Source organism: Melanostigma gelatinosum (assembly GCF_949748355.1).
Source record: "Melanostigma gelatinosum genome assembly, chromosome: 2".
Lineage (NCBI taxonomy): Eukaryota > Metazoa > Chordata > Actinopteri > Perciformes > Zoarcidae > Melanostigma > Melanostigma gelatinosum.
Genome location: NC_136635.1, coordinates 33,552,177 through 33,577,230, shown reverse-complemented (window position 1 = coordinate 33,577,230; position 25,054 = coordinate 33,552,177). Strand labels below are relative to the sequence as shown.

General features: G+C 47.4%; 1 protein-coding gene across 3 annotated transcripts in view; it reads left to right on the top strand.

Annotated features, from left to right (window-relative positions):
* The window catches only part of kifc3 (kinesin family member C3), a gene marked incomplete at its 5' end in the record, with an annotated part of 34,298 nt that extends 12,706 nt beyond the window's left edge, over positions 1–21,592 (top strand). The window contains 21 exons of one of the 3 annotated variants that reach the window (XM_079290061.1): positions 347–595; positions 4,919–5,030; positions 7,499–7,641; positions 7,858–7,999; positions 8,308–8,384; positions 9,052–9,117; positions 9,251–9,403; positions 11,064–11,333; positions 11,472–11,639; positions 11,902–12,049; positions 12,140–12,270; positions 12,396–12,507; positions 13,688–13,869; positions 13,952–14,056; positions 14,136–14,266; positions 15,895–16,018; positions 16,139–16,268; positions 16,612–16,841; positions 17,054–17,203; positions 17,385–17,514; positions 19,895–21,592. In XM_079290061.1, the coding sequence (XP_079146187.1) occupies positions 347–595; positions 4,919–5,030; positions 7,499–7,641; positions 7,858–7,999; positions 8,308–8,384; positions 9,052–9,117; positions 9,251–9,403; positions 11,064–11,333; positions 11,472–11,639; positions 11,902–12,049; positions 12,140–12,270; positions 12,396–12,507; positions 13,688–13,869; positions 13,952–14,056; positions 14,136–14,266; positions 15,895–16,018; positions 16,139–16,268; positions 16,612–16,841; positions 17,054–17,203; positions 17,385–17,514; positions 19,895–19,917 (2,976 nt within the window). In that variant the 3' untranslated portion in view covers positions 19,918–21,592. Of the gene's footprint in view, positions 1–346; positions 596–4,918; positions 5,031–7,498; positions 7,642–7,857; positions 8,000–8,307; positions 8,385–9,051; positions 9,118–9,250; positions 9,404–11,063; positions 11,334–11,471; positions 11,640–11,901; positions 12,050–12,139; positions 12,271–12,395; positions 12,508–13,687; positions 13,870–13,951; positions 14,057–14,135; positions 14,267–15,894; positions 16,019–16,138; positions 16,269–16,611; positions 16,842–17,053; positions 17,204–17,384; positions 17,515–19,894 lie in introns of those variants that run through there. The other 2 variants (XM_079290062.1, XM_079290063.1) reach the window with 2 other exon arrangements.
* Between the last annotated feature and the right edge of the window lie 3,462 nt (positions 21,593–25,054).

Here is a 25,054-nt window from a genome sequence, read left to right as displayed (position 1 = left end):
TTATCAGCTCTGTGGAAAAGAGCTGTAGCCTGTGAGGGGGCGGGGCTCTGTACAGAGGTGAAGCAGGTGAGGAACAAAAGCAAAGAGAGAGGATTTCACAAACTCAACACAGCACCAGGATCAGACGGAGCTGCTGAGCTTCAACGTATTTAACACTTGGTCCGGCTTCTTCAGACTCAATTAAAATCTGAGGATGTAAACGAGACACCTGGAGCTCTCACCTGGTCCGGACCCAGCTCCACTTCACCTGGTTGGGTTCAGGTCCGATGGAGCTGAACATCCACCCCGAGCAACCTTCAGTCTGAGTGGTTTCATCGGGGGGGAACCGGACCTGTGGGATGGGGTCATGTATGTCCTGTGCAGCCTGGCGGTCCTGACCCTCCACAGTCTCTTCAAGCGCTGGACCAACAAAGCCGTGGAGCCCGGAGGACCTCCAGGGGACGGAGGACTCCCTGAGGTGTGGGGGATGTCCAGGTCCGGAGAAGATTCGGTGAAGATCTTGGACCGAAGAGGACTGAGGAGCTGCAGGGCTGAAAGGAAGCCGAGGCGAGGAGGAGGCGTACGTAAGCTCCCTGACAGCAGGAAGCGAGTTCAGGTGAGCAGAGGAAGACCAGGTTCAGGCAGAAAGTGCTTAAACAGAGAACAAGCAACACGAGAAAACAATGAGCGAGAAACAATGGTGGAAAGTACATTTAGTATTTCTGTGATCGGTTTTCAACATTATTCTCTATATTTGACAGCTTCAGTTACGGTTTACTTTACGGATTCAAACCTAAAACTACAATTGACCATTGGCTAAGCCCCGCCCTCCACTGCTACGCTACGTTACCATGGAGACCACACTGTCAATAACTGCACTTCCTGAATGAATATTAGAGAAATAACCAGAACATCACCACTGTTACAATAGGTGGAGGTCTTTAATGAATGGTGTCTCTGTAGAGGTTCTGAATGGAGGAAGAGTCTTCATGGTGCTGGAGGTCTTTAATGAATGGTGTCTCTGTAGAGGTTCTGAATGGAGGAAGAGTCTTCATGGTGCTGGAGGTCTTTAATGAATGGTGTCTCTGTAGAGGTTCTGAATGGAGGAAGAGTCTTCATGGTGCTGGAGGTCTTTAATGAATGGTGTCTCTGTAGAGGTTCTGAATGGAGGAAGAGTCTTCATGGTGCTGGAGGTCTTTAATGAATGGTGTCTCTGTAGAGGTTCTGAATGGAGGAAGAGTCTTCATGGTGCTGGAGGTCTTTAATGAATGGTGTCTCTGTAGAGGTTCTGAATGGAGGAAGAGTCTTCATGGTGCTGGAGGTCTTTAATGAATGGTGTCCATGTAGAGGTTCTGAATGGAGGAAGAGTCTTCATGGTGCTGGAGGTCTTTAATGAATGGTGTCCATGTAGAGGTTCTGAATGGAGGAAGAGTCTTCATGGTGCTGGAGGTCTTTAATGAATGGTGTCTCTGTAGAGGTTCTGAATGGAGGAAGAGTCCTTTGTGACGATGGTGCGTTCACAGACTTTGTGTCTGCTGGTTGTTGTCGGTTCCCTCCAGTTAAATCTGATGTTTGTGGTTCTTAGCAGCATTGTTTCTTGTCATCAACAGAGGAATGAGAAGCATCTGATCACATGATGTGAAACATTTACTAGCTGGATTCCTGTTTCATGATGACGTAATGTGGGCGGAGCTTCTGTCAGTCAGATCAGTTATGCAACATCAGATTATCATGTGAAGTTAATCTGACTGTAATCTTTGTATTTCATCAATTATCCTGAATGTCAGGAGTCTGTTTGAAGAAGGATGAGGTCATCATGATGTCATCATTTATTATTACTGTCTTAACTTTGTCAACCATCTGAATATTTCTGTTGTCCAGCATTTTTTTTAAACACAGTTCATTGTTGATCGAGCTTCGTTTGAACACAGAATCTTTTTCTGCTTTACTCTTCTAATGAACGCACACCTGTAAACTGAGACGCGTCACTCATTGTTTCGATCAGTGAACTGAAACACCTGACACCAGTGCTCCCTGTCCAGTGCTCTCTCTGTCTGTTGGTCTGAGAACAGTCAGTTATGGAGAGTATTTAGTCTTAAGATGGCTGAATATTAACAATGAATCAAGGAAACTTTAAACCATAAAAACTCTGAGCTGTGGCTCTGCTGCACCACATAGTAATATTATTATATGATCTTATGTAAAGATATGGCTGCATAGAATATGTTCATTACAGTAAACTATGCTTTTATTCTTTTAATCAGCTGCACCAGCTTCCTCAGATCTCCTGTTAAACATCATTAAATATAAAATACTATGCACACGATTGCTGCTTATTATTGACTGACACATGTGCAGCCATATTTCCCAGCATGCCCGTCTTATCCTCGTCTTAAATTCAATAGTCTCAGTAGTCCGTGTGAACCCGTTGCTCTCCATCCCGCATTAGTTCAGATCAACTCAATTTATTTAGTTTAGATCAAAATCACAAAAATGTTGTTTTGACAGGAAACGGTGAATAGAAGGTTTCGAAATAAAATGTGCTCATATTAAGACCCCCCCCCCTTATGGGCGGAGCCTGCACACTCAAAGGGCTGTCGCATATTTGAGGAGGAGGAGGAGGAGGAGCTCCTCACGCTTCAGTTGAGGCTGAAATATTTATCCATCGCTGGGTGAGAGTGGGGGGTGGGAGGAGAGGGGGGGGAGGCGTGACGCTGCTGTGCTGTTGCTAGGGAACAGAGTGGGAGGAAGCGGGGGGGCGTTGACACTGATCCGGCTGTTTGTGTGTCGCTGTCTGAAGCCGCAGCGAGGAAGAGGAGGAGGAGGATGCAGCGATGAGGAGGACGGTGATGCCTCAGGGATGGAGGTAAGGACAGACGGACACAGAGCGAGCGAGGGAGGATAGGGAGGATAGGGAGGATAGGGAGCAGGAATCGGACATGTTGAATAGACTCCTCAGTGAGATGGAGGGATGTAGCCTGATGATCAGTGTCTCTGATGACCTGAATACGTCGTGTGCTCAGAGGACAGCAGCATTAAGCTTCATTGTTTTTAGGGTTACTTCTGTGTGGACGTCCTGATCATCCTCCTTTTGTCTGGTCACATCATCACTCTATTCTTCCTCCTGTGGTCATCATCATACAGTTCATGTCTCTGGTTCACTGAAACACGTTTGTTTCCTCCAAACACCATTTTTAATACCGTTGCTCTTCTTTTAAATGAGATGCTGCTTGTTGTCTCTGTGCTACTAGTTTAGATATAGCTATAGATACAGGTAAAGGTAAAGATATAGGTATAAATATACGTACGTAGGTATAGATGCAGATATAGATACAGGTATAGGTATCTATAGATATACGTGGTTATAGATACAGGTATCTATAACTTGCTGAGGGCGACCGTGGCGCACTTGGTTAAGAGGTCATCTGGGAACCGGAAGGTCAACGGTTCGATCCCCGACTGGGAGGTGTCACGTGTCGAAGTGTACCTGAGCAATACACTGAACCAAAGGCTCCCCGGGCGCTGATCAATGGCAGCCCACTGCTCCCTGTATACAGGGATGGGTCAAATGCAGTTGTCAAATTTCGTGTAAATGTATATGACAATAAAAATGGTTTCTTCTTCTATAGATATATACGTGGGTATAGACATAGACGTGTATATCTATATTTATATAGATACATGTATGTCAATACATGTATTCTCACTTCATACTCGTCATTTGTACACATCATGCTAACTGTCCCTGCTAGCTGTCCCTGCTAGCAGTCCCTGCTAGCTGTCCCTGCTAGCAGGGACTGCTAGCAGGGACAGCTAGCAGGGACTGCTAGCTGTCCCTGCCAACTGTCCCTGCTCACTGTCCCTGCTAGCTGTCCCTGCTAGCTGTCCCTGCCAACTGTCCCTGCTCACTGTCCCTGCTAGCTGTCCCTGCTAGCTGTCCCTGCTAACTGTCCCTGCTAGCTGTCCCTGCTCACTGTCCCTGCTCACTGTCCCTGCTCACTGTCCCTGCTCACTGTCCCTGCTAGCAGTCCCTGCTCACTGTCCCTGCTAGCTGTCCCTGCTCACTGTCCCTGCTCACTGTCCCTGCTCACTGTCCCTGCTCACTGTCCCTGCTCACTGTCCCTGCTAACTGTCCCTGCTAGCTGTCCCTGCTCACTGTCCCTGCTCACTGTCCCTGCTAGCTGTCCCTGCTCACTGTCCCTGCTCACTGTCCCTGCTCACTGTCCCTGCTCACTGTCCCTGCTCACTGTCCCTGCTCACTGTCCCTGCTAGCTGTCCCTGCTCACTGTCCCTGCTAGCTGTCCCTGCTCACTGTCCCTGCTCACTGTCCCTGCTCACTGTCCCTGCCAGCTGTCCCTGCTAACTGTCCCTGCAGCCGGGCAGCTTGTTGAACGAGGCACCACTCTGGTGTGTTAGCGGTTAACAGCTTTGACCTCTGATGGTTGAGGTTAGTTAGTGACCCTGAACAGGTCACCACAGTTACAATAACTAATTATTGTAACTTTTGGTTTAACCATTCAAACCCAACCACTCGGCTATCATTAAAACAAAATCTATTTTGTATGCAGGGTCATATTTCCATTCTGACACGTTCATTATCACACAAACCGAAGGCCACAAGAGCAAAGACAACCGTGTGGATTTGACACACTTTCTGCTCCTTTCAGTTTTATTCTGAAAGTGTGTGTGTGTGTGTGTGTGTGTGTGTGTGTGTGTGTGTGTGTGTGTGTGTGTGTGTGTGTGTGTGTGTGTGTGTGTGTGTGTGTGTGTGTGTGTGTGTGTGTGTGTGTGTGTGTGTGTGTGTGTGTGTGTGTGTGTGTGTGTGTGTGTGTGTGTGTGTGTGTGTGTGTGTGTGTGTGTGTGTGTGTGTGTGTGTGTGTGTGTGTGTGTGTGTGTGTGTGTGTGTGTGTGTGTGTGTGTGTGTGTGTGTGTGTTCCAGCGGTCCAGCGCTCTGCACAGCCCGGTGGTCATGTTCAGTACAAGAAAGACCTGGGCTCTTGGCCACGCCCCCTGCCTGCAGGAACTCTGGAAAAAAGACATCTCATTGGACGGTGAGTCAGATGTCTGTCGCAGAGGGGGAGGGGCCTTTAAAAGCGTGTGTGTGAGTCATACCTGTTAGTAATGGAGCTCCACACTAAGAAGAAGCAGGGAAACCTGAGTGTGTTAGTGCAGACAAACAGGTGAGCAGATGAAGTCACTTGAATGAATGAATGTTTGATGACTGTGTGATCGTTGTGCAGATCAGGAGACGACAGGTTCACACTGGTGTTTCTGCTGAAGACTTTCCTTTCTTCAGCTCATTTGTTATTGGAGCTATTTGGCTTTCTTTTTTACTTGAAAGATAATTTCCTTACCAGCGTTTATATCGGGGATTAAAACGTTCTGGTTTGTTTAGACAAAAACTACTGACAACTTTCACCCTTTCTTAGTGTGTTTTCACTTCATGAAAGTTAATTGTAACATTTTGGTCGCCTAAAAATATGTATTTTCAGCATTCAGTTGTACGCTCCTGTAACTTCTGGTTGCAAAAAACAAGATGGCGACGACCAAAAACCAAGATGGCTACGGCCAAAAAGCATAACTTGAGTTATCAAAACGTCCGTCCACAAACCAATGACGTCATAGTGACTACATCAATATCCAGTCTATGGGTTCTTTATCCAGCCTTGATTGATTTGACAGTTAGTGATTATCTTTGATCGTCCATCTTTCGTAAGTAGAGCCCAAAGAGACTTCTGATTATCTGTCCTGAAGCACAAACAGAAGAGTGACAGAGAGAAGCTGTCAAAAAAAACATAATATTTTAATATAAATACTAGCAATAGCACTAAATCCTGATTGTAAGAAGTGTGTTTGGATCTGTGTGTCTCAACATTTACTGTGATCTAGAAAAAGCAAAACCTCAGTGTTTTCGTGTGTGTGTGCCAGTAATCCTGTCGCTGTGAACAGTAAGAATACTGTGTGTGACTTAAGTCTGTTTAATGCTCAGATTTCCCCACAAAGTACAGCTTGTTCTCAGGTTGATGAGATGTGTGTGAGCACACACACAGAGTTCCAGCAGGTTAATGTGTCGGTGGCTGTTATCAGCTCTTATCTGGTCGGACTGGTTTCCATGGTATTCAGGAGGAGTGCAGGTTTACGCTTCTGATTTCAAAAACAAAAAGTAGGTTATTTCTTGTTTTGCAATCATCTCAATAATCACCGGTCAAGATGCTTTTCTCAAGAGATCAACATTTTGTCCCACACAAACTCTCTCCAGGAGAGTTTCACCACAACCAAAAACAAAGGAGTTCAATCAGCAGGTAAACCAACCTTTGTCTGATCAGGCCGGTCAAGTTTGAGATGATTTGTAATTCGTGTTGACGCGTCGCTGTTGTTTGTACAGGTGACGTAGCTCTGCTGGTTTTATGGTTGTACCGGTGACGTAGCTCTGCTGGTTTTATCGTTTCACAGGTGACGTAGCTCTGCTGGTGTTCTCGTTGTACAGGTGACGTAGCTCTGCTGGTGTCGTTGCACATGTGACGTAGCTCTGCTGGTTTTATGGTTGTACCGGTGACGTAGCTCTGCTGGTTTTATCGTTTCACAGGTGACGTAGCTCTGCTGGTTTTATCGTTTCACAGGTGACGTAGCTCTGCTGGTTTTATCGTTTCACAGGTGACGTAGCTCTGCTGGTTTTATCGTTTCACAGGTGACGTAGCTCTGCTGGTGTTCTCGTTGTACAGGTGACGTAGCTCTGCTGGTTTACTGGTTGTACAGGTGATGTAGCTCTGCTGGTTTTATTGTTGCACAGGTGACGTAGCTCTGCTGGTTTTCTAGTTGTACAGGTGACGTAGCTCTGCTGGTGTTCTCGTTGTACAGGTGACGTAGCTCTGCTGGTGTTGTCGTTGCACATGTGACGTAGCTCTGCTGGTTTTATCGTTGCACAGGTGACGTAGCTCTGCTGGTGTTGTCGTTGCACATGCGACGTAGCTCTGCTGGTTTTATCGTTGCACAGGTGACGTAGCTCTGCTGGTTTTATCGTTGCACAGGTGACGTAGCTCTGCTGGTTTTATCGTTGCACAGGTGACGTAGCTCTGCTGGTTTTATCGTTGTACAGGTGACGTAGCTCTGCTGGTTTTATGGTTGCACAGGTGACGTAGCTCTGCTGGTTTTATCGTTGCACAGGTGACGTAGCTCTGCTGGTTTTATCGGTGCACAGGTGACGTAGCTCTGCTGATTTTATGGTTGCACAGGTGACGTAGCTCTGCTGGTTTTATCGGTGCACAGGTGACGTAGCTCTGCTGGTTTTATCGGTGCACAGGTGACGTAGCTCTGCTGGTTTTATCGTTGCACAGGTGACGTAGCTCTGCTGATTTTATGGTTGCACAGGTGACGTAGCTCTGCTGGTTTTATCGTTGCACAGGTGACGTAGCTCCGCTGGTTTATGGTTCATCATAACATAACGTCGCTCCGCTTCACTTCGTGTAAAACCACAAATAGACCAAACTTGGCTCAGTTTGTCCCTCCTGTGTGTCCGTAGCCAGCTCAGTGGACTTCCTGATGAGTGATGGTGAAGACGAAGGCTCTTTCCTGTCTCTGCCCACCGCCGCCTTCTCACACCGCCCGTCTCTGAGCGCAGAGCTGTCCGAAACAAACGCACCCAGCCAACAGCAGCTCATCCAGGTGTGTGTGTGTGTGTGTGTGTGCCATTGACAACTTTGTTTACACCTCAGGGACACTTCCTGCTCATCATATCTGTGACATCACTGATGATCCACTTTGACGTTTTAGTTACTCTGTATGTTGTTCATCACACACACACACACACACACACACACACACACACACACAGCTACAGCAGTGTTGTTCATGTGTGTGTGTGTGTGTGTGTGTGTTCAGGCTCTACAGGACAAAGTGTGTGACTTTCAGGCTCGTCTTCGGTCTGAGGAAGTCTCCCGTCACCTGCTGCTCCAGCAGCTGACGGAGCGGAGCATCCAGGAGGAGGCGTGTCTTCAGCGGCGGTCTGAGGACAGAGCTGAAGGTATCGCTGAGGATGATGATGGTCAAATCAGTGTGAATCTGTCTATGTGGTCTGATGTGGTCTGATGTGGTCCACCGTCAAACAGGAAATCATCTCCACATAAAAGAACTGATGATTAAAATAGAGAAAAATATTTTACAATGATTCAGTCATTGAAACATTTCATAGAACAGCTGAACCTCAAACCACTTTTCATAGAAAACCAGTTTAGAATATAATAATTAAATATCATGGTGACTGCCCTCTGCTGGTTGAAATGAGAAATGTTGACATTAAGTGTGTGTGTGCGCGTGTGCGTGTGCGTGTAGGTGTGAGGGTCTTACAGCTGTCGGATCGTCTCCGCTGTCCAGAAGAAGAGCAGCTGGTTACTCGGCTGCGCACACAGGTATGTTTACAGGAAACACATCACACCTGTAGAGCTGCTGACAGGAAACACATCACACCTGTAGAGCTGCTGACAGGAAACACATCACACCTGTAGAGCTGCTGACAGGAAACACATCACACCTGTACAGCTGCTGACAGGAAACACATCACACCTGTAGAGCTGCTGACAGGAAACACATCACACCTGTACAGCTGCTGACAGGAAACACATCACACCTGTAGAGCTGCTGACAGGAAACACATCACACCTGTACAGCTGCTGACAGGAAACACATCACACCTGTAGAGCTGCTGACAGGAAACACATCACACCTGTAGAGCTGCTGACAGGAAACACATCACACCTGTAGAGCTGCTGACAGGAAACACATCACACCTGTAGAGCTGCTGACAGGAAACACATCACACCTGTAGAGCTGCTGACAGGAAACACATCACACCTGTACAGCTGCTGACAGGAAACACATCACACCTGTAGAGCTGCTGACAGACGTGTTTGAACTTTGCTGCTTCCTACATTTCATTTCTTTACAATGACTGAAAATAAAGAAAACAAATCATAAATATGTGAAATGTTTTTGCACTAAAAATTGCCAGTTGGATTTGAAAATATGAGAAAAATGAGGAGATTGTACGAAGAGCTGACATGTTGAGTTGTTTTTAAGGTGGAGGAGCTGGAGGAGAAGCTGTCAGATCAGACTCAGGTGGTGGAGAGACTTCGCTCTGAACTGGTAAGACCACATTCCTGAAGAACCGTGGGAACACACACACACCTGTACAGACACACCTACACACACACAGAGGTAACACAAGACAGAATGTTATACATTGAGGTGTGTGTGTGTGTGTGTGTGCGCGCTCTAGGGGGCGACAGACCTGGAGAAGCAGCTGGAGCTGCTGTTGGTGGAGAACCAGCGTCTGAAACAGGAGCTGAAGTCATGCAGGAGCTCAGAGCTTCAGAGCCTCAACGCTGCTGCAGAGAACTGCAGCCACTGCCCCCACAGCCCCCACAGACAGGTAGATGTACAGAGAGACAGGTAGATGTACAGAGAGACAGGTAGATGTACGGAGAGACGGGTAGATGTACAGAGAGACGGGTAGATGTACGGAGAGACGGGTAGATGTACAGAGAGACGGGTAGATGTACAGAGAGACAGGTAGATGTACAGAGAGACAGGTAGATGTACGGAGAGACGGGTAGATGTACAGAGAGACGGGTAGATGTACAGAGAGACAGGTAGATGTACAGAGAGACAGGTAGATGTACGGAGAGACGGGTAGATGTACAGAGAGACGGGTAGATGTACAGAGAGACAGGTAGATGTACAGAGAGACAGGTAGATGTACGGAGAGACGGGTAGATGTACAGAGAGACGGGTAGATGTACGGAGAGACGGGTAGATGTACAGAGAGACGGGTAGATGTACAGAGAGACGGGTAGATGTACAGAGAGACAGGTAGATGTACAGAGAGACAGGTAGATGTACGGAGAGACGGGTAGATGTACAGAGAGACGGGTAGATGTACGGAGAGACGGGTAGATGTACAGAGAGACGGGTAGATGTACAGAGAGACAGGTAGATGTACAGAGAGACAGGTAGATGTACGGAGAGACGGGTAGATGTACAGAGAGACGGGTAGATGTACAGAGAGACGGGTAGATGTACAGAGAGACGGGTAGATGTACGGAGAGACGGGTAGATGTACAGAGAGACGGGTAGATGTACAGAGAGACGGGTAGATGTACAGAGAGACAGGTAGATGTACGGAGAGACGGGTAGATGTACGGAGAGACGGGTAGATGTACAGAGAGACAGGTAGATGTACGGAGAGACGGGTAGATGTACGGAGAGACGGGTAGATGTACGGAGAGACGGGTAGATGTACAGAGAGACGGGTAGATGTACGGAGAGACGGGTAGATGTACAGAGAGACGGGTAGATGTACGGAGAGACGGGTAGATGTACAGAGAGACGGGTAGATGTACGGAGAGACGGGTAGATGTACAGAGAGACGGGTAGATGTACGGAGAGACGGGTAGATGTACAGAGAGACGGGTAGATGTACAGAGAGACGGGTAGATGTACAGAGAGACGGGTAGATGTACAGAGAGACGGGTAGATGTACAGAGAGACGGGTAGATGTACGGAGAGACGGGTAGATGTACAGAGAGACGGGTAGATGTACAGAGAGACGGGTAGATGTACAGAGAGACAGGTAGATGTACGGAGAGACGGGTAGATGTACGGAGAGACGGGTAGATGTACAGAGAGACAGGTAGATGTACGGAGAGACGGGTAGATGTACGGAGAGACGGGTAGATGTACGGAGAGACGGGTAGATGTACAGAGAGACGGGTAGATGTACGGAGAGACGGGTAGATGTACAGAGAGACGGGTAGATGTACGGAGAGACGGGTAGATGTACAGAGAGACGGGTAGATGTACGGAGAGACGGGTAGATGTACAGAGAGACGGGTAGATGTACGGAGAGACGGGTAGATGTACAGAGAGACGGGTAGATGTACAGAGAGACGGGTAGATGTACGGAGAGACGGGTAGATGTACGGAGAGACAGGTAGATGTACGGAGAGACGGGTAGATGTACGGAGAGACGGGTAGATGTACACTATTCATCCAGCTGTCTCAGGTATAAATGTCATCCCTGTGTCCCACAGGACGTGGAGTCCCTCCAGAGACAGGTGTCTCTCTGGGAGAACCAGGCCCGGCAGAGGGAGCGACGGCTGGCCGAGCTGGAGCCAGAGCTGCTGGAGAAAACCTCCAGAGTGGAGAGTCTCCGCCGGCAGCTGGAGGAGTCGAGGAGGCAGCTGGAGGAGTCGAGGAGGCAGCTGGAGGAGTCGAGGAGGAAGCAGGAGGAGGCCGAGAGGAAACTCTCCCTCCGACTACGGGAGTGTGAGGAGGAGCTCGCCAGGCAAGCCAGAGTCCAGGTGAGGAGACACCGGTCAGACTGTGACATCTATGACGTGTTGGTGGTTTTGGTTCCTCAGTACGTGACTCAGACGGTGGAGGTGGACTCAGCTGGTTCTCTGACTAACACGTGTCCGTTGTGGTTTTTGGTTCCTCAGTACGTGACTCAGACGGTGGACTCAGCTGACTCTCTGAGAGCTATGGCTGAGCTGCAGACGAAGACCGCCGGCCTTCAGGAGCAGCTGTGTGTTCAGAGGACACTGCTGAGAGAGCTGGAGAACCAGCTGCACGAGTCACAGAGGACCTGCGCTCAGCTCAGGACGCAGGTAACATCTGGAGGAGCTGAGACCTTCTACTTACCTGCTGCTCTGTCTGCTGTTGGCTGTTGTTGAGGTCCAACAAGTCCCCAATCAGAAGGCCCATGTCGATGTGTCGAAGACAGTTCACCCAAGTTGTTCCTAGAGGCTGTTATGAACGGATGTGAATGAGTTTAGTCCTAATGGGGAGGAGGTTGATCTGAAGTATGAAGAAGAAAAGGTGCAGTCGATCCTCTAACCTTTGTCGTCTCTGTGGCTCCTCTGTGACCAGATCCTGGTCTATGAAGGAGAGATGGAGCGAGCTCAGGGTCAGCTGGAGGTGGAGATGCAGAACCTGGAGGAGGAGAAGAACCGTGTGATTGAGGAGGCGTTCGTCAGAGCCGAGAGCGAAATGAAGGCCGTCCACGAGAACCTGGCGGGTCTGACTCAGCTTCCTGTTCTGGTGTTCTGGTTCTGGTTGTGGACTCTGTGGACTTGTGATCACAGTGTTTTGTGTTGTCGTGTTTCAGGTGTGCGGATGAACCTGTTGAGTCTGCAGCCGGCCCTCCGGACCCTCACCTGTGACTACAACTGTCTGAAGAGGCAGGTCCAGGAGTTCCCCTTCATGCTGGACAAAGCTATCACTGAGGCCAAGCAGGAGGTGATGTCTCTCTCTGTCCTTTGTTTGTCCTCTGTCTGTGCTCCGTCTCTCCTCTCTCTGTCCTATCTTCTCTCTCTCTGTCCTCCATCAACTGGATTACATTTATAGTCGAACATTTGTCTCAGATCTGCCAGGTGATCAGCGAGGTGAGCTCCACCAATCAGGAGCTTCTGTGTAAATACAAGAGGGAGATGAACCTGAGGAAGAAATGTCACAACGAGCTGGTTCGACTCAAAGGTCTGAACCAACTTCATCATTCTGTTTATTGTCTCGTCTTAAATGTGTCCTCTGTGTCCCATAAAGAGACTGTCCTCTGTGTCCCGTAGAGAGACTGTCCTCTGTGTCCCGTAGAGAGACTGTCCTCTGTGTCCCGTAAAGAGACTGTCCTCTGTGTCCCGTAGAGAGACTGTCCTCTGTGTCCCGTAGAGAGACTGTCCTCTGTGTCCCGTAGAGAGACTGTCCTCTGTGTCCCGTAAAGAGACTGTCCTCTGTGTCCCGTAGAGAGAGACTGTCCTCTGTGTCCCATAAAGAGACTGTCCTCTGTGTCCCTTAGAGAGACTGTCCTCTGTGTCCCTTAGAGAGACTGTCCTCTGCGTCCCGTAAAGAGACTGTCCTCTGTGTCCCGTAGAGAGAGACTGTCCTCTGTGTCCCGTAGAGAGACTGTCCTCTGTGTCCCGTAGAGAGACTGTCCTCTGTGTCCCGTAAAGAGACTGTCCTCTGTGTCCCGTAGAGAGAGACTGTCCTCTGTGTCCCATAAAGAGACTGTCCTCTGTGTCCCTTAGAGAGACTGTCCTCTGTGTCCCTTAGAGAGACTGTCCTCTGTGTCCCTTAGAGAGACTGTCCTCTGCGTCCCGTAGAGAGACTGTCCTCTGCGTCCCGTAAAGAGACTGTCCTCTGTGTCCCGTAGAGAGACTGTCCTCTGTGTCCCGTAGAGAGACTGTCCTCTGTGTCCCGTAAAGAGACTGTCCTCTGTGTCCCGTAGAGAGAGACTGTCCTCTGTGTCCCGTAGAGAGAGACTGTCCTCTGTGTCCCATAGAGAGACTGTCCTCTGTGTCCCGTAGAGAGACTGTCCTATGTGTCCCGTAGAGAGACTGTCCTATGTGTCCCGTAAAGAGACTGTCCTCTGTGTCCCGTAGAGAGAGAATGTCCTCTGTGTCCCGTAGAGAGAGACTGTCCTCTGCGTCCCATAGAGAGACTGTCCTCTGCGTCCCGTAAAGAGACTGTCCTCTGCGTCCCGTAGAGAGAGACTGTCCTCTGTGTCCCGTAGAGAGAGACTGTCCTCTGTGTCCCGTAGAGAGACTGTCCTCTGTGTCCCGTAGAGACACTGTCCTCTGTGTCCCGTGGAGAGACTGTCCTCTGTGTCCCGGCTTTAGTTTTACCTGAAGGACGTCATGTGTCCCTGCTCCCTGTCTCCCAGGTAACATCCGTGTCTTCTGCCGCGTCCGTCCCGCCAGTCCCGAGGTGCAGGACTCCGCCGACTCCAAAAACATGCTGAGCTTCGACTCGGAGGACGACGCCGTCCTCTACCTGTCCAACAAGGGCAAAATGATGACCTTTGACCTGGACAGAGTCTTCCCTCCAAAGGCCACACAGGAAGAGGTACAAGAGGCTCAAACTGATCCTGATCCTCTTCAGAGGGACTCTGTCTAAGTAGTGTCCTCCTCTCTGATTGGTCCACCAGGTGTTTCAGGAGGTCCAATCTCTGGTCACTTCCTGTATCGACGGCTTTAACGTCTGCATCTTCGCCTACGGACAGACGGGCTCGGGGAAGACGTTCACCATGGAGGTATGGTCATGTGTCTCTGAGGTGGGACCAGGACCAGGACTTGGTTCTGGATCATAACCACAGGTCTGTGTGTGTCCAGGGCGCTGTGGACAACCCTGGCATTAACCAGAGAGCGCTGCGCCTGCTGTTCTCCGAGGTTACAGACAAAGCTCCAGACTGGGACTACAGGATCTCCGTCAGCATGGTGGAGATCTACAACGAGACCCTTAGGTGAGCAGACCAGGTCCCTGATCTGATCCGAGACCAGCGGTTCAGACGAGAACCTGGTGGTCCAGCCAGAACCAATTGTCTGAACCAGTGTCGTAACTTCTTGTACAGTACTTTATGTTGAGTACATCCTGTACTGCACTATGTATAGATTTGTACTTGCATAGCTCTTTTCTAGTCTTTTCACCACAATTGCTTTAACACTACGTCATTCACCCATTCACACCCATTCACACCCATTCACACCCATTCACACCCATTCACATCCATTCACACCCATTCACATCCATTCACACCCATTCACATCCATTCACACCCATTCACATCCATTCACACCCATTCACATCCATTCACACCCATTCACATCCATTCACACCCATTCACACCCATTCACACCCATTCACACCCATTCACACCCATTCACACCCATTCACACCCATTCACATCCATTCACACCCATTCACACCCATTCACATCCATTCACACCCATTCACACCCATTCATACCCATTCACACCCATTCACACCCATTCACACCCATTCACACCCATTCACATCCATTCACATCCATTCACACCCATTCACATCCATTCACACCCATTCACATCCATTCACATCCATTCACACCCATTCACATCCATTCACACCCATTCACACCCATTCACACCCATTCACACCCATTCACACCCATTCACACCCATTCACACCCATTCACACCCATTCACATCCATTCACATCCATTCACACCCATTCACACCCATTCACACCCATTCATACCCATTCACACCCATTCACACCCATTCACACCCATTCACATCCATTCACATCCATTCACACCCATTCACACCCATTCACATCCATTCACACCCATTCACACCCATTCACACCCATTCACACCCATTCACACCCATTCACACCCATTCACACCCATTCACATCCATTCACACCCATTTACACCCATTCACACCCATTCACACCCATTCACACCCATTCACATCCATTCACATCCATTCACATCCATTCACACACTGGTGGCAGGAGGCTTCCATCAGGACAAACATTCTTGCCCCCTGAGCCACAGTACATCATAGGCTGTACATGATATACTCAATATAAAGTACAGTACATCATGTTCTCAATAAGATGTCCTCTATATATAGTATAATACATGGTGTACTCTGTATGCTGTACTCTATATAAAGTACTGTACATGGTGTACTCTGTATGCTGTACTCTATATAAAGTACTGTACATGGAGTACTCTGTATGTTGTACTCTCTATAAAGTACTGTACATGGAGTACTCTGTATGTTGTACTCTCTATAAAGTACTGGACATGGAGTACTCTGTATGTTGTACTCTCTATAAAGTACTGGACATGGAGTACTCTGTATGTTGTACTCTCTATAAAGTACTGGACATGATGTACTCATGATGTTTTGTAATAGAACATCTGTATAAAGGACTCATGTGGACTCGGTCCAGAACTCTGAGACCTGGTCTCAGATTAAAGTCTCAGATTATCAGGAACCACAAATACAGAATGTAAACAAAGATCACATGACCTGAGCCTGTATGTGTTTAAGCCCTGAGTCGAGTCTGCAGGTTGTAAAGGTCTCTGTTGTCGATCAGGAACCTGCTGGGGGAGAATCCCTCCGACAAGCTGGACATCAAGATGAACCCCGACGGCAGCGGACAGCTGTACGTCCCCGGACTGACCGAGATCAGTGTCCAGAGCCCCGAGGACATCAACAGGGTGAGGACTTCCTACTGTGCTGGTCTCTGCGTTCTGTATGCGGCTGTATTTTACTGTGAAGGTCGTTCTTGACCCTGTTGAACAGAACCAGACTTTGAAACATTTGAAATCATGTTTCAGGTGTTTGAGTTGGGTTTCATGAACAGAGCGACGGCCTGCACCAACCTCAACGAGCACAGCTCCCGTTCCCACGCGCTGCTCACCATCACGGTGTCTGGAGTCAACTCTGCTACAGGGAGCCGCACACAAGGTACACACACACACACACACACACAGTACACACACAGACAGTACACACAAACACACACACAGACAGTACACACACACACGCACACACACACGGGCGCGCACACACACACACACGTACGTACACAAGACACACACACTCTCACTCACTCACTCACTCACTCAGAGACTGATGTGGACGTTGATGACATCATTTAAACGGTGATGTCATCCGAGTGAAGCGTGACACCAGAACAGAACCTTGTGGTTCCTCCTGGTGAACATGAGCAGCTTGTTGTAGACCTAGTTGTTGGAGACAGACGGGGTCTCTGCTGGTCCTGAGGGTTTCTGGTGTGTCTGGTTTACAGGTAAACTGAACCTGGTGGACCTGGCGGGCTCTGAGAGGATCGGGCGGTCGGGGGCGGAGGGCAGTCGCCTCAGAGAAGCTCAGTGCATCAACAAGTCTCTGTCGGCGCTCGGTGATGTCATCAACGCGCTGCGGGGCCGACACGCCCACGTCCCCTTCAGGAACTCACGCCTCACATACCTGCTGCAGGACTCTCTGAACGGGGACAGCAAGACGCTCATGATGGTCCAGGTGAGACCACATCAGACCAGAAGAACTACGTTCATTACGTAGACCCGCAGACAGTCGTTACGTAGACCCGCAGACAGTCGTTACGTAGACCCGCAGACAGTCGTTACGTAGACCTTAAACTACAAGAATATAAGTCAGAGCTTTAATAAAAGTATCCAGCCTGATTTGTGTGTGTGTGTGTGTGTGCGTGTGTGTGTGTGTGTGGTGTTCAGGTGTCTCCTCTGTCTGGTAACATGCGTGAGTCCATCTGCTCGCTGAAGTTTGCTCAGCGTGTTCGCAGCGTAGAGCTGATGTCCTCGTCGTCCTCCAGGAGACACGAGAACTCGTCCACCTCGTCCTCACCGACACACGACAGCGTCGAGGTAACGGAGACGTTTAGATATTTGGATCCTAGTTTCTTTGTATTTATCTTGTGACGCTGATTCAATCCAACAACATTCACCCTGAAGTTTAGATGTAGACATATGTGTGTGTGTGTGTGTGTGTGTGTATATATATATATATATATATATATATATAAATGTATGTTTTACCTCTCCTCAGCTGGACTCTCCCCCGGTTACCCCCCTCCCTCTCCCCATCTCTCGAGCCAGCAGTGCCGGCTCCTCCCTTAGCTCCGCCTCCAGAACTCCCAGCAGCTCACGCAGGAGGTCCCAGTCTCAGCTGTCCACTGGTACATGTACACACACGCAGTACAAATACGCATAATATATAGAGAGATCAATAAACACGCAGTACAATACGCATAATATATAGAGAGATCAATAAACACGCAGTACAAATACACATAATATATAGAGAGATCAATAAACACGCAGTACAAATACACATAATATATAGAGAGATCAATAAACACGCAGTACAAATACACACAATATATAGAGAGATCAATAAACACGCAGTACAAATACACATAATATATAGAGAGATCAATAAACACGCAGTACAAATACACATAATATATAGAGAGATCAATAAACACGCAGTACAAATACACACAATATATAGAGAGATCAATAAACACGTAGCGATGCCTTTACTGACCTCAACTTCAAAGAGAAGCAGGATTCTAGAGAAATGTATTTATTTAAGTAAGTTTTCCTCTTTGTGTCCGAATACATTCAATATTTATTTCATCAGTACTACAGTATCAGTACAATACTACTGTTTTTATTCACTGATACATTCAGATACTTCGACTAAATACTGTAAACTGGTAAATGTAGTAACCAGCTGCTGTCGTTCTGTTGTCTGATTGGTTGGTTTGCAGACAGACAGGTAGACAGAGCCAGCCCATTGGTGGGGGACGATGGGCAGGTAGGTGGGGGTGGATGCTGATTGGTGGATTGCTTGGCATGGAAGCTCTGAGCATGGCATGTTGCCCCGCCCTCTTTCCTTCTGAACTCTAACCACAGAGCTCCACCGTGTGTCTATGCGCCTGCAGGGCCGTGAGCAGGACCCACTGTTAACGGCGTGTTAACGGCGTGTTAACGGCGAGGAAACGATTACTGATTCTCACAACCTTTAAAGCAGGGGTGTCAAACTCAAGGCCGCCACATCATTTTATGTGGCCCTCGAATCCGCCAGCAAAAAAAAAATTAAGTTAAAAAAATAAAAAAAAATTCAAAGTTAGACTTCATCATAAAAATATCCCCGAAGTCGAAGTTATGAGATAGAAAGTCATAATAATGAGATACTTGAACACACAGTCACAGAAGCAGCTCTCTGGTTACTGTACATTAGACAGATAAATGTATTGCGAGTACATTGAAGACTACTTTAAACGTCTTTAAAACACATGAAATACGTCACGTGATTGTGCAAACGCACCCTAGAAAGGATTTTAAGCTTTGAACAAAGTTATTGTAATAACTTGTGTTTGATATTTGTAATATGTGATATTTGATATTTTCTTTAATAGTTTCATCTTTGACAGAGTAATGTGCGTCTCTTAACCTTAATTAAAAATAATTTAAGTTATAATAACAGAAATGTGCTTAAATATATTTTTACACTTGAATAAACAACAATCAAATGCAGAGGCAGTTATTGAGCAACATGTTGGGAGTAGTTACAGTTACAACCGGCCCTCTGAGGCGCCGTGATGCTGATGTGACTTTTATTTTGTTGGATTTGTCCATTGATCGTTTACAGAGAGCGGGTCTGAACATCATGATCAGCCACGTGCAGGGGAAAGCTCTTGACAGGGGTCGAGGATTGAACTGGCTGTGGGAATAATTAACATATAAGATTCTGTTCATTCTTGCTCATAAATGATATTATTATTATTATATAAATTAAAACCTTTCTCTTTTTGGAGAGAGTCATGTGAGATGACTTCTTCTATCAGCGCAGTTCTCCTGCTCTTCTTTCTATTTCCTCGTCTCAGCCCCGTGTGTCACGTGTGTGTAAACCTCGCTGGAATCAGGAAACATGTTTGATTGGCTGAGCTGCATCACGTGATGTGATTTGCAACGCATTGGTCGGTGTGTTTCCTGCGCCGCCAAACAAGTGCCATAACGGCTGAATAAGAGGCGCCGGTTAAAGTTTTTAGTTCCTGGGTCCGGATCCGGTGCGCCAGTTGGGGACCTCAGGGAGCCGCAACAGAGAGGCTGAAGAGCCGCAGGGTGCCGACCCCTGAGCTAAATCCTCACTTTGAATAAAGTGTTTCCTCTAAAATAAGTTAGAATCTTTAAACACAAATAATATATGATTAATGAATTGTGAATACGTTGGTACGGCCATAGATGATTATTATAAACTTAAACATAAACAGCTCATCATCATTTAAATCATCAATCTTTTCCTTGTGACTTCAGTGAGTCAGTCAGAGGGTGTCCAAATAAAAAGTTACGAAAGTAATTTGTTTTCTCTACCCCCCCCCCCCCCCCCCCCTGGTCATCCTTTTTTAACCTAAAAAGAGGAAAAGGGGATAAAAAGATTTTTCACATTTATCGGCAGTACTGTGGACATTAGACAAGTCACGTGACTGGTGGTCTGACAGAGTGATGAGTCACGTGACCTGCTGACTGCTGCTCTGGTTTTCTCTCCAGGACGACTGAAGCTGACAGCCTGAAGGACCTGGAGGCGGCGCTGTGAGGTGGTCCAGGTCTGACTGGGTCCAGGTCTGACTGCAGGGTGTCTGCCAACACTCTGAAGCTGAACCGACTCCCTCCTCTGCAGGATTGATTGATATAAGGATTAATGACCTCCTCAGCCGCTGATAGGAGCCAGATGGAGACGCTAAGCCTGATGGGACTTTCATAGCGATCTCTAATAACAGACTCTTCTTCTTTGATGATAAACATTTAAAGATCTAAAATGAATTTCAAGAGAAACGACTGAACCTTTCAAAGTTCTCGAGTCCATCTCGTCCGGACTGAAATCCTTCAGTTTATTTCTGTTTATTTCTGACTCCCGACAGTATACGCTTCCAATCACAGTATTTCTTTCATTGTTTTTATAAAGTTGCACTTTAAAACGTTGAGATTTGTTTTCTAATCCACAATTCCAGATGTGGTTAAATCATAATATATGATATAATATGCTTATATATTTATGTCTGACATGCTTTGATCTTGTGATGTTTTATTTACTTGGTTGAGGATGCTGACAAAGTGAAAAGAGCTTCATCTTAAACTTGAATCTCAATATTCATCTCGTCCTGAATCCTCTTATCTAATTTTTAACGGAGGCTGTTTTTGTGTCCTCGCGGTCCAATCAGAAGTGAGAACACTCTGTCTTCTTCTCTTCCACTGGATGTTTTTATTCTTCTTTCAGCTCTTCTTTCAGCTCGCTGAACAAAAGACATTCAATCGTCTTCACTTTCTTGGACTGTTTCTCCTACTGCCACCTCTTCAGAGGAATGAATCTAGGAAGCACACAACAGGACTGTAGTCTGTCGTCTGTAGACTGTAGTCTGTCGACTGTAGTCTGTCGTCTGTAGACTGTAGTCTGTAGACTAGTCTGTCGACTGTAGTCTGTCGACTGTAGACTGTCGACTGTAGACTGTCGACTGTAGACTGTCGACTGTAGACTGTCGACTGTAGACTGTAGTCTGTCGACTGTAGTCTGTCGTCTGTAGACCGTAGTCTGTCGACCGTAGTCTGTAGTCTGTAGTCTGTAGTCTGTAGACTAGTCTGTCGACTGTAGTCTGTAGTCTGTAGACTAGTCTGTCGACTGTAGTCTGTCGACTGTAGTCTGTCGACTGTAGTCTGTCGACTGTAGTCTGTCGACTGTAGTCTGTCGACTAGTCTGTCGTCTGTAGTCTGTAGACTAGTCTGTCGACTGTAGTCTGTCGACTGTAGTCTGTCGACTGTAGTCTGTCGTCTGTAGACCGTAGTCTGTCGACCGTAGTCTGTCGACCGTAGACTGTAGTCTGTAGACTGTAGTCTGTAGTCTGTAGACTAGTCTGTCGACTGTAGACTGTAGTCTGTAGACTAGTCTGTCGACTGTAGTCTGTAGTCTGTAGACTGTAGTCTGTAGTCTGTAGACTAGTCTGTCGACTGTAGTCTGTCGACTGTAGTCTGTCGACTGTAGTCTGTAGTCTGTCGACTGTAGTCTGTAGACTAGTCTGTCGACTAGACTGTCGTCTGTAGTCTATCGTCTGTAGACTGTAGACTGAAGTGATGCAGACGAGTTCATAGTGATCGGTAGTCGTAGTAAACAGGAATACTTAGAATGAGCTGATGATCAACATGTCTGCCTGCTTTGTGTCTGCTGTATATTTCTACAGGTTTATTTTATTTTTATTCCCTTTTAATAAATAAACATCCAAAACAAACGTTTAACTTTCGCCTCCATGTGACAAAAGGATTCATTTATCTTTTCCTCGTGTTTACTTCAACCAAATGAGATGCGTGTTAATTGGTGAACTTCAGATGGGTGTTGTTGAACCTCGTCTTGATGCTAAGCTAGGCTAACCACGTCTTGACTTGGTAACAGTTATGAGATATCCATCTGAACATTTAACTATTTTACTGCTCTTAAAGTAGCACCATAACTTTTCGAATCTACTAACTTCACCTTTCTAGTTGTTTCAATACGTGTCAGTAAAGACTGAAGCTCCGTCTTCTTCCTTTGAGCGTTCATTGTCCCCAAGGATGAACCGCTGAGGTTTAAGAGAACCAATACAAAGACGGACGGAGTCTTTATTCTGAAGACATTTACTTCATAGGAACAAGTTAAAGCAAAACAATGTGACTGCTTCTTCAATTCTGGAGTCTGCATCTTTCTGTGTTTGAGACGTCCAAAGAGCAAAGAAAAAAGGTAACGTGAAGCTGAAAAATACATACGTATACGTATATACAGTTGCACTCAAAATGATTCAACCCCCATTGAATATTAGGTTTACTGTCAGAATTAACAAACTTTCAGCTGTTTTCAATAAACAACTCAAACAACAACAATTTAAATAGCTCAACACAACGAATACTACAAGTGGTTTCTCCAAATGCAACACGAAATGCCTCTTTTCATGACTACTGCAGTCTCAAAATGATTCAACCCCTTCATGACGAGCATCTTTAGTACTTCGTAGAGTAACCTTCTGCTGTTATGACCTGATGCAAACGCGATGCATCGCCAGACATGTTCTGACAGCGTTCCCATTCCTCGTGGGCAACGACCTCCAGCTCTCCAATAGTCTTGGCTTTGCGTGCTGCAACCGCCTTCTTCAAATCTAACCAGAGATTTTCTGTGGATTTTCTAGTCAGGCGACTGACGGCCACTCTAGAATCTTCCAGGACCTTTTCTGAAGCCAACCCTAACCGGAAGTATCCAAGATACTACATCCCCCTTCTTTTGAAACACAACATGGCTACAGCTGCCAAATGAAATAGTAAACATTATGCATTTAAACATTTCAGAAAAACTGCATATCGGCAGCTACGTATGCCAAATCTGCAAGAACACGGTTACTGAAGGAAATATGAAAACAATGATCTCATCAACAGTTCACGTCTAAACGGCATTTCAACTGTTTCAAACTTCAACACTTTATTTTCATGAACATATCCTTCAGTTATTTGCTGTTGGGAATCACACGTCTAATATGTCTCTAGGCTTCACTATGCGGCCTGATCTGGTGCTAGTACAGTCTGGTGGTTGTTTGGGACCTGTATGTCCTGCTGTACTGTTTGAGACTCAGTGTCCTCAGGCTCCACCTGGTGGTTGTTTGGAAGCACCTGGCTTGTACCACTTTCACACGTCTGCGGGTGACGCCGGTTACGCCTGAGCATGTGACCTCCATCAGTGCGAATGTTGTAGGACCTCTGGGTACCTGCTGGCTCGACTACTGTTGCGGGTTCCCGTGTCCCTGTGGGAAGCTGGAAACGGACCATAGCTCCCTCTGGTAGTGCCGGTAGTGTCCTAGCATTCCTGTCGTAGTATTGTTTTTGTCTCATTAGCAGCTGCGCTGGCGACTTCAGTCCATCACCTGGTGTGTTCCTGTATTCCAGTAAACTGAGGTACGCGTCTGTCCGCTGTGCATGTGTTTGTCCATGAGGGCTTTGACAGTCTGAACAGTCTTTTCAGCCGAACCGTTACTCTGCGGGTACAGCAGGCTGCTCGTGATATGCTCAAAGTCCCATGCGTGAGCAAAACCTCTGAACTCTTGTGAACTGTAACAGGGTCCATTGTCACTGATTACTGTCTGGGGTATTCCAAATCTGGCGAATATGGATTTCAGCTTTTGGATGACAGTTGCAGATGTGAGGTTGATGATTTTTTTTCTACCTCAAAGTACCTGCTATAATAGTCAACGACAACTATATAGTCAGTACTGCACCAGGTGAACACGTCTGTGGCTACTGTTTGCCTCGGTGGTTCCGGGATAGGATGCGAGAGCATCGGTTCCTTTGTATTGGAGCTGCGTCGCTCCAGGCAGATGCTGCAAGATCCTACTAGTGCCTCTATCTGTTTGCACATTCGGGGACAGAACAGTACGTCTCTTGCTCGCTGTTTACACTTTTCCATCCCTAAGTGTCCAGTGTGTATGCGTGAGAGCATTTCAGCTCTGAGTGAGTGTGGCACAATGATTTTTTCACCTTTGAGCAGGATCCCGTTTGTCTCTGATATCTCGTCCCGATGATTCCAATGCTCAGCGACAGCAGGCGGACACCTTTGGTTCGACTCAGGCCATCCTGCTTGGATAACTTGTCTCAACATTGAGAGTTGCTCATCTTGTGCTGTGGCGGCTTTGATTTCTGCCATTTTGCGATCACTCACCGGTGCACTGCTGATCACCGTGTGGATTTGTAAATCCATACCTTCACTCAAAGGGTTATCAGGACACTCAATCGGCTTTCTGGACAGCGTGTCTGCGACCGGGATTTGTTTTCCAGGCTTGTGTGTAGTGGTAATGTCGTACCTTTGTAGTTGCAGTATCATGCGTTGTAGGCGTGGCGGTGCGGCTGCCAAGGGTTTCCGCATGATTGACTCCAGCGGTTTGTGGTCTGACTCGACGATCACCTGTCGTCCGTACAGATATTGATGAAAGCGACTGCCTCCTAAGAGCACTGCGTACAGCTCCTTTTCCATTTGAGCGTAATGTTCTTGGGTCTCATTTCGTGTCTTGGATGCGTATGTGACCGGTTTGTCTCCCTGGAGCAAGACTGCTCCTCAGCCGCATTTTGATGCATCGACTTGTAGTTTCACATCTTTGGTGTGGTCGAAGTACGTGAGCACTGGGCCGGGCTCCTGTGTTAGCAGGTCTTTCATTTGCTGGAATGCAACATCTTGATTTGAGTCCCACGTGAATTCACTGTTCTCTTTCAGCAGTTGTCTGAGCGGGGCAGTTGTCTCTGAAAGTCTGGGTGCAAACTTGGAGGTAGGTGACCATTCCCAGCATGGTCTCCAGCTCTGCGTTGCTGCATGGGGGAGACATTTCTTTAATTGCCTTGACCTTGTTAGGGTCGGGCTTGATGCCTTCTCGTGTCAGTTTATGTCCAAAATAGCTCACCTCAGAGACGCAGGTGATGCTTTTGTTCAGCTTTATTCCTCTCTCCTGGTTCTCTCCAGCACGGCACGCAGATTGGCATCGTGCTCCTCTTTGGTGCGGCCATACACCAAAATGTCATCTACGATGGCTGCGACGCCCTGAAACCCCTCGTAGGCCTCATCAACTCTCCTCTGAAACTCATCCTGTGCAGAAATGATTCCGAAAGGAGCCTTTTGAACCGATATCTGCCGTAGATGGTGTTGAACGTGGTCAG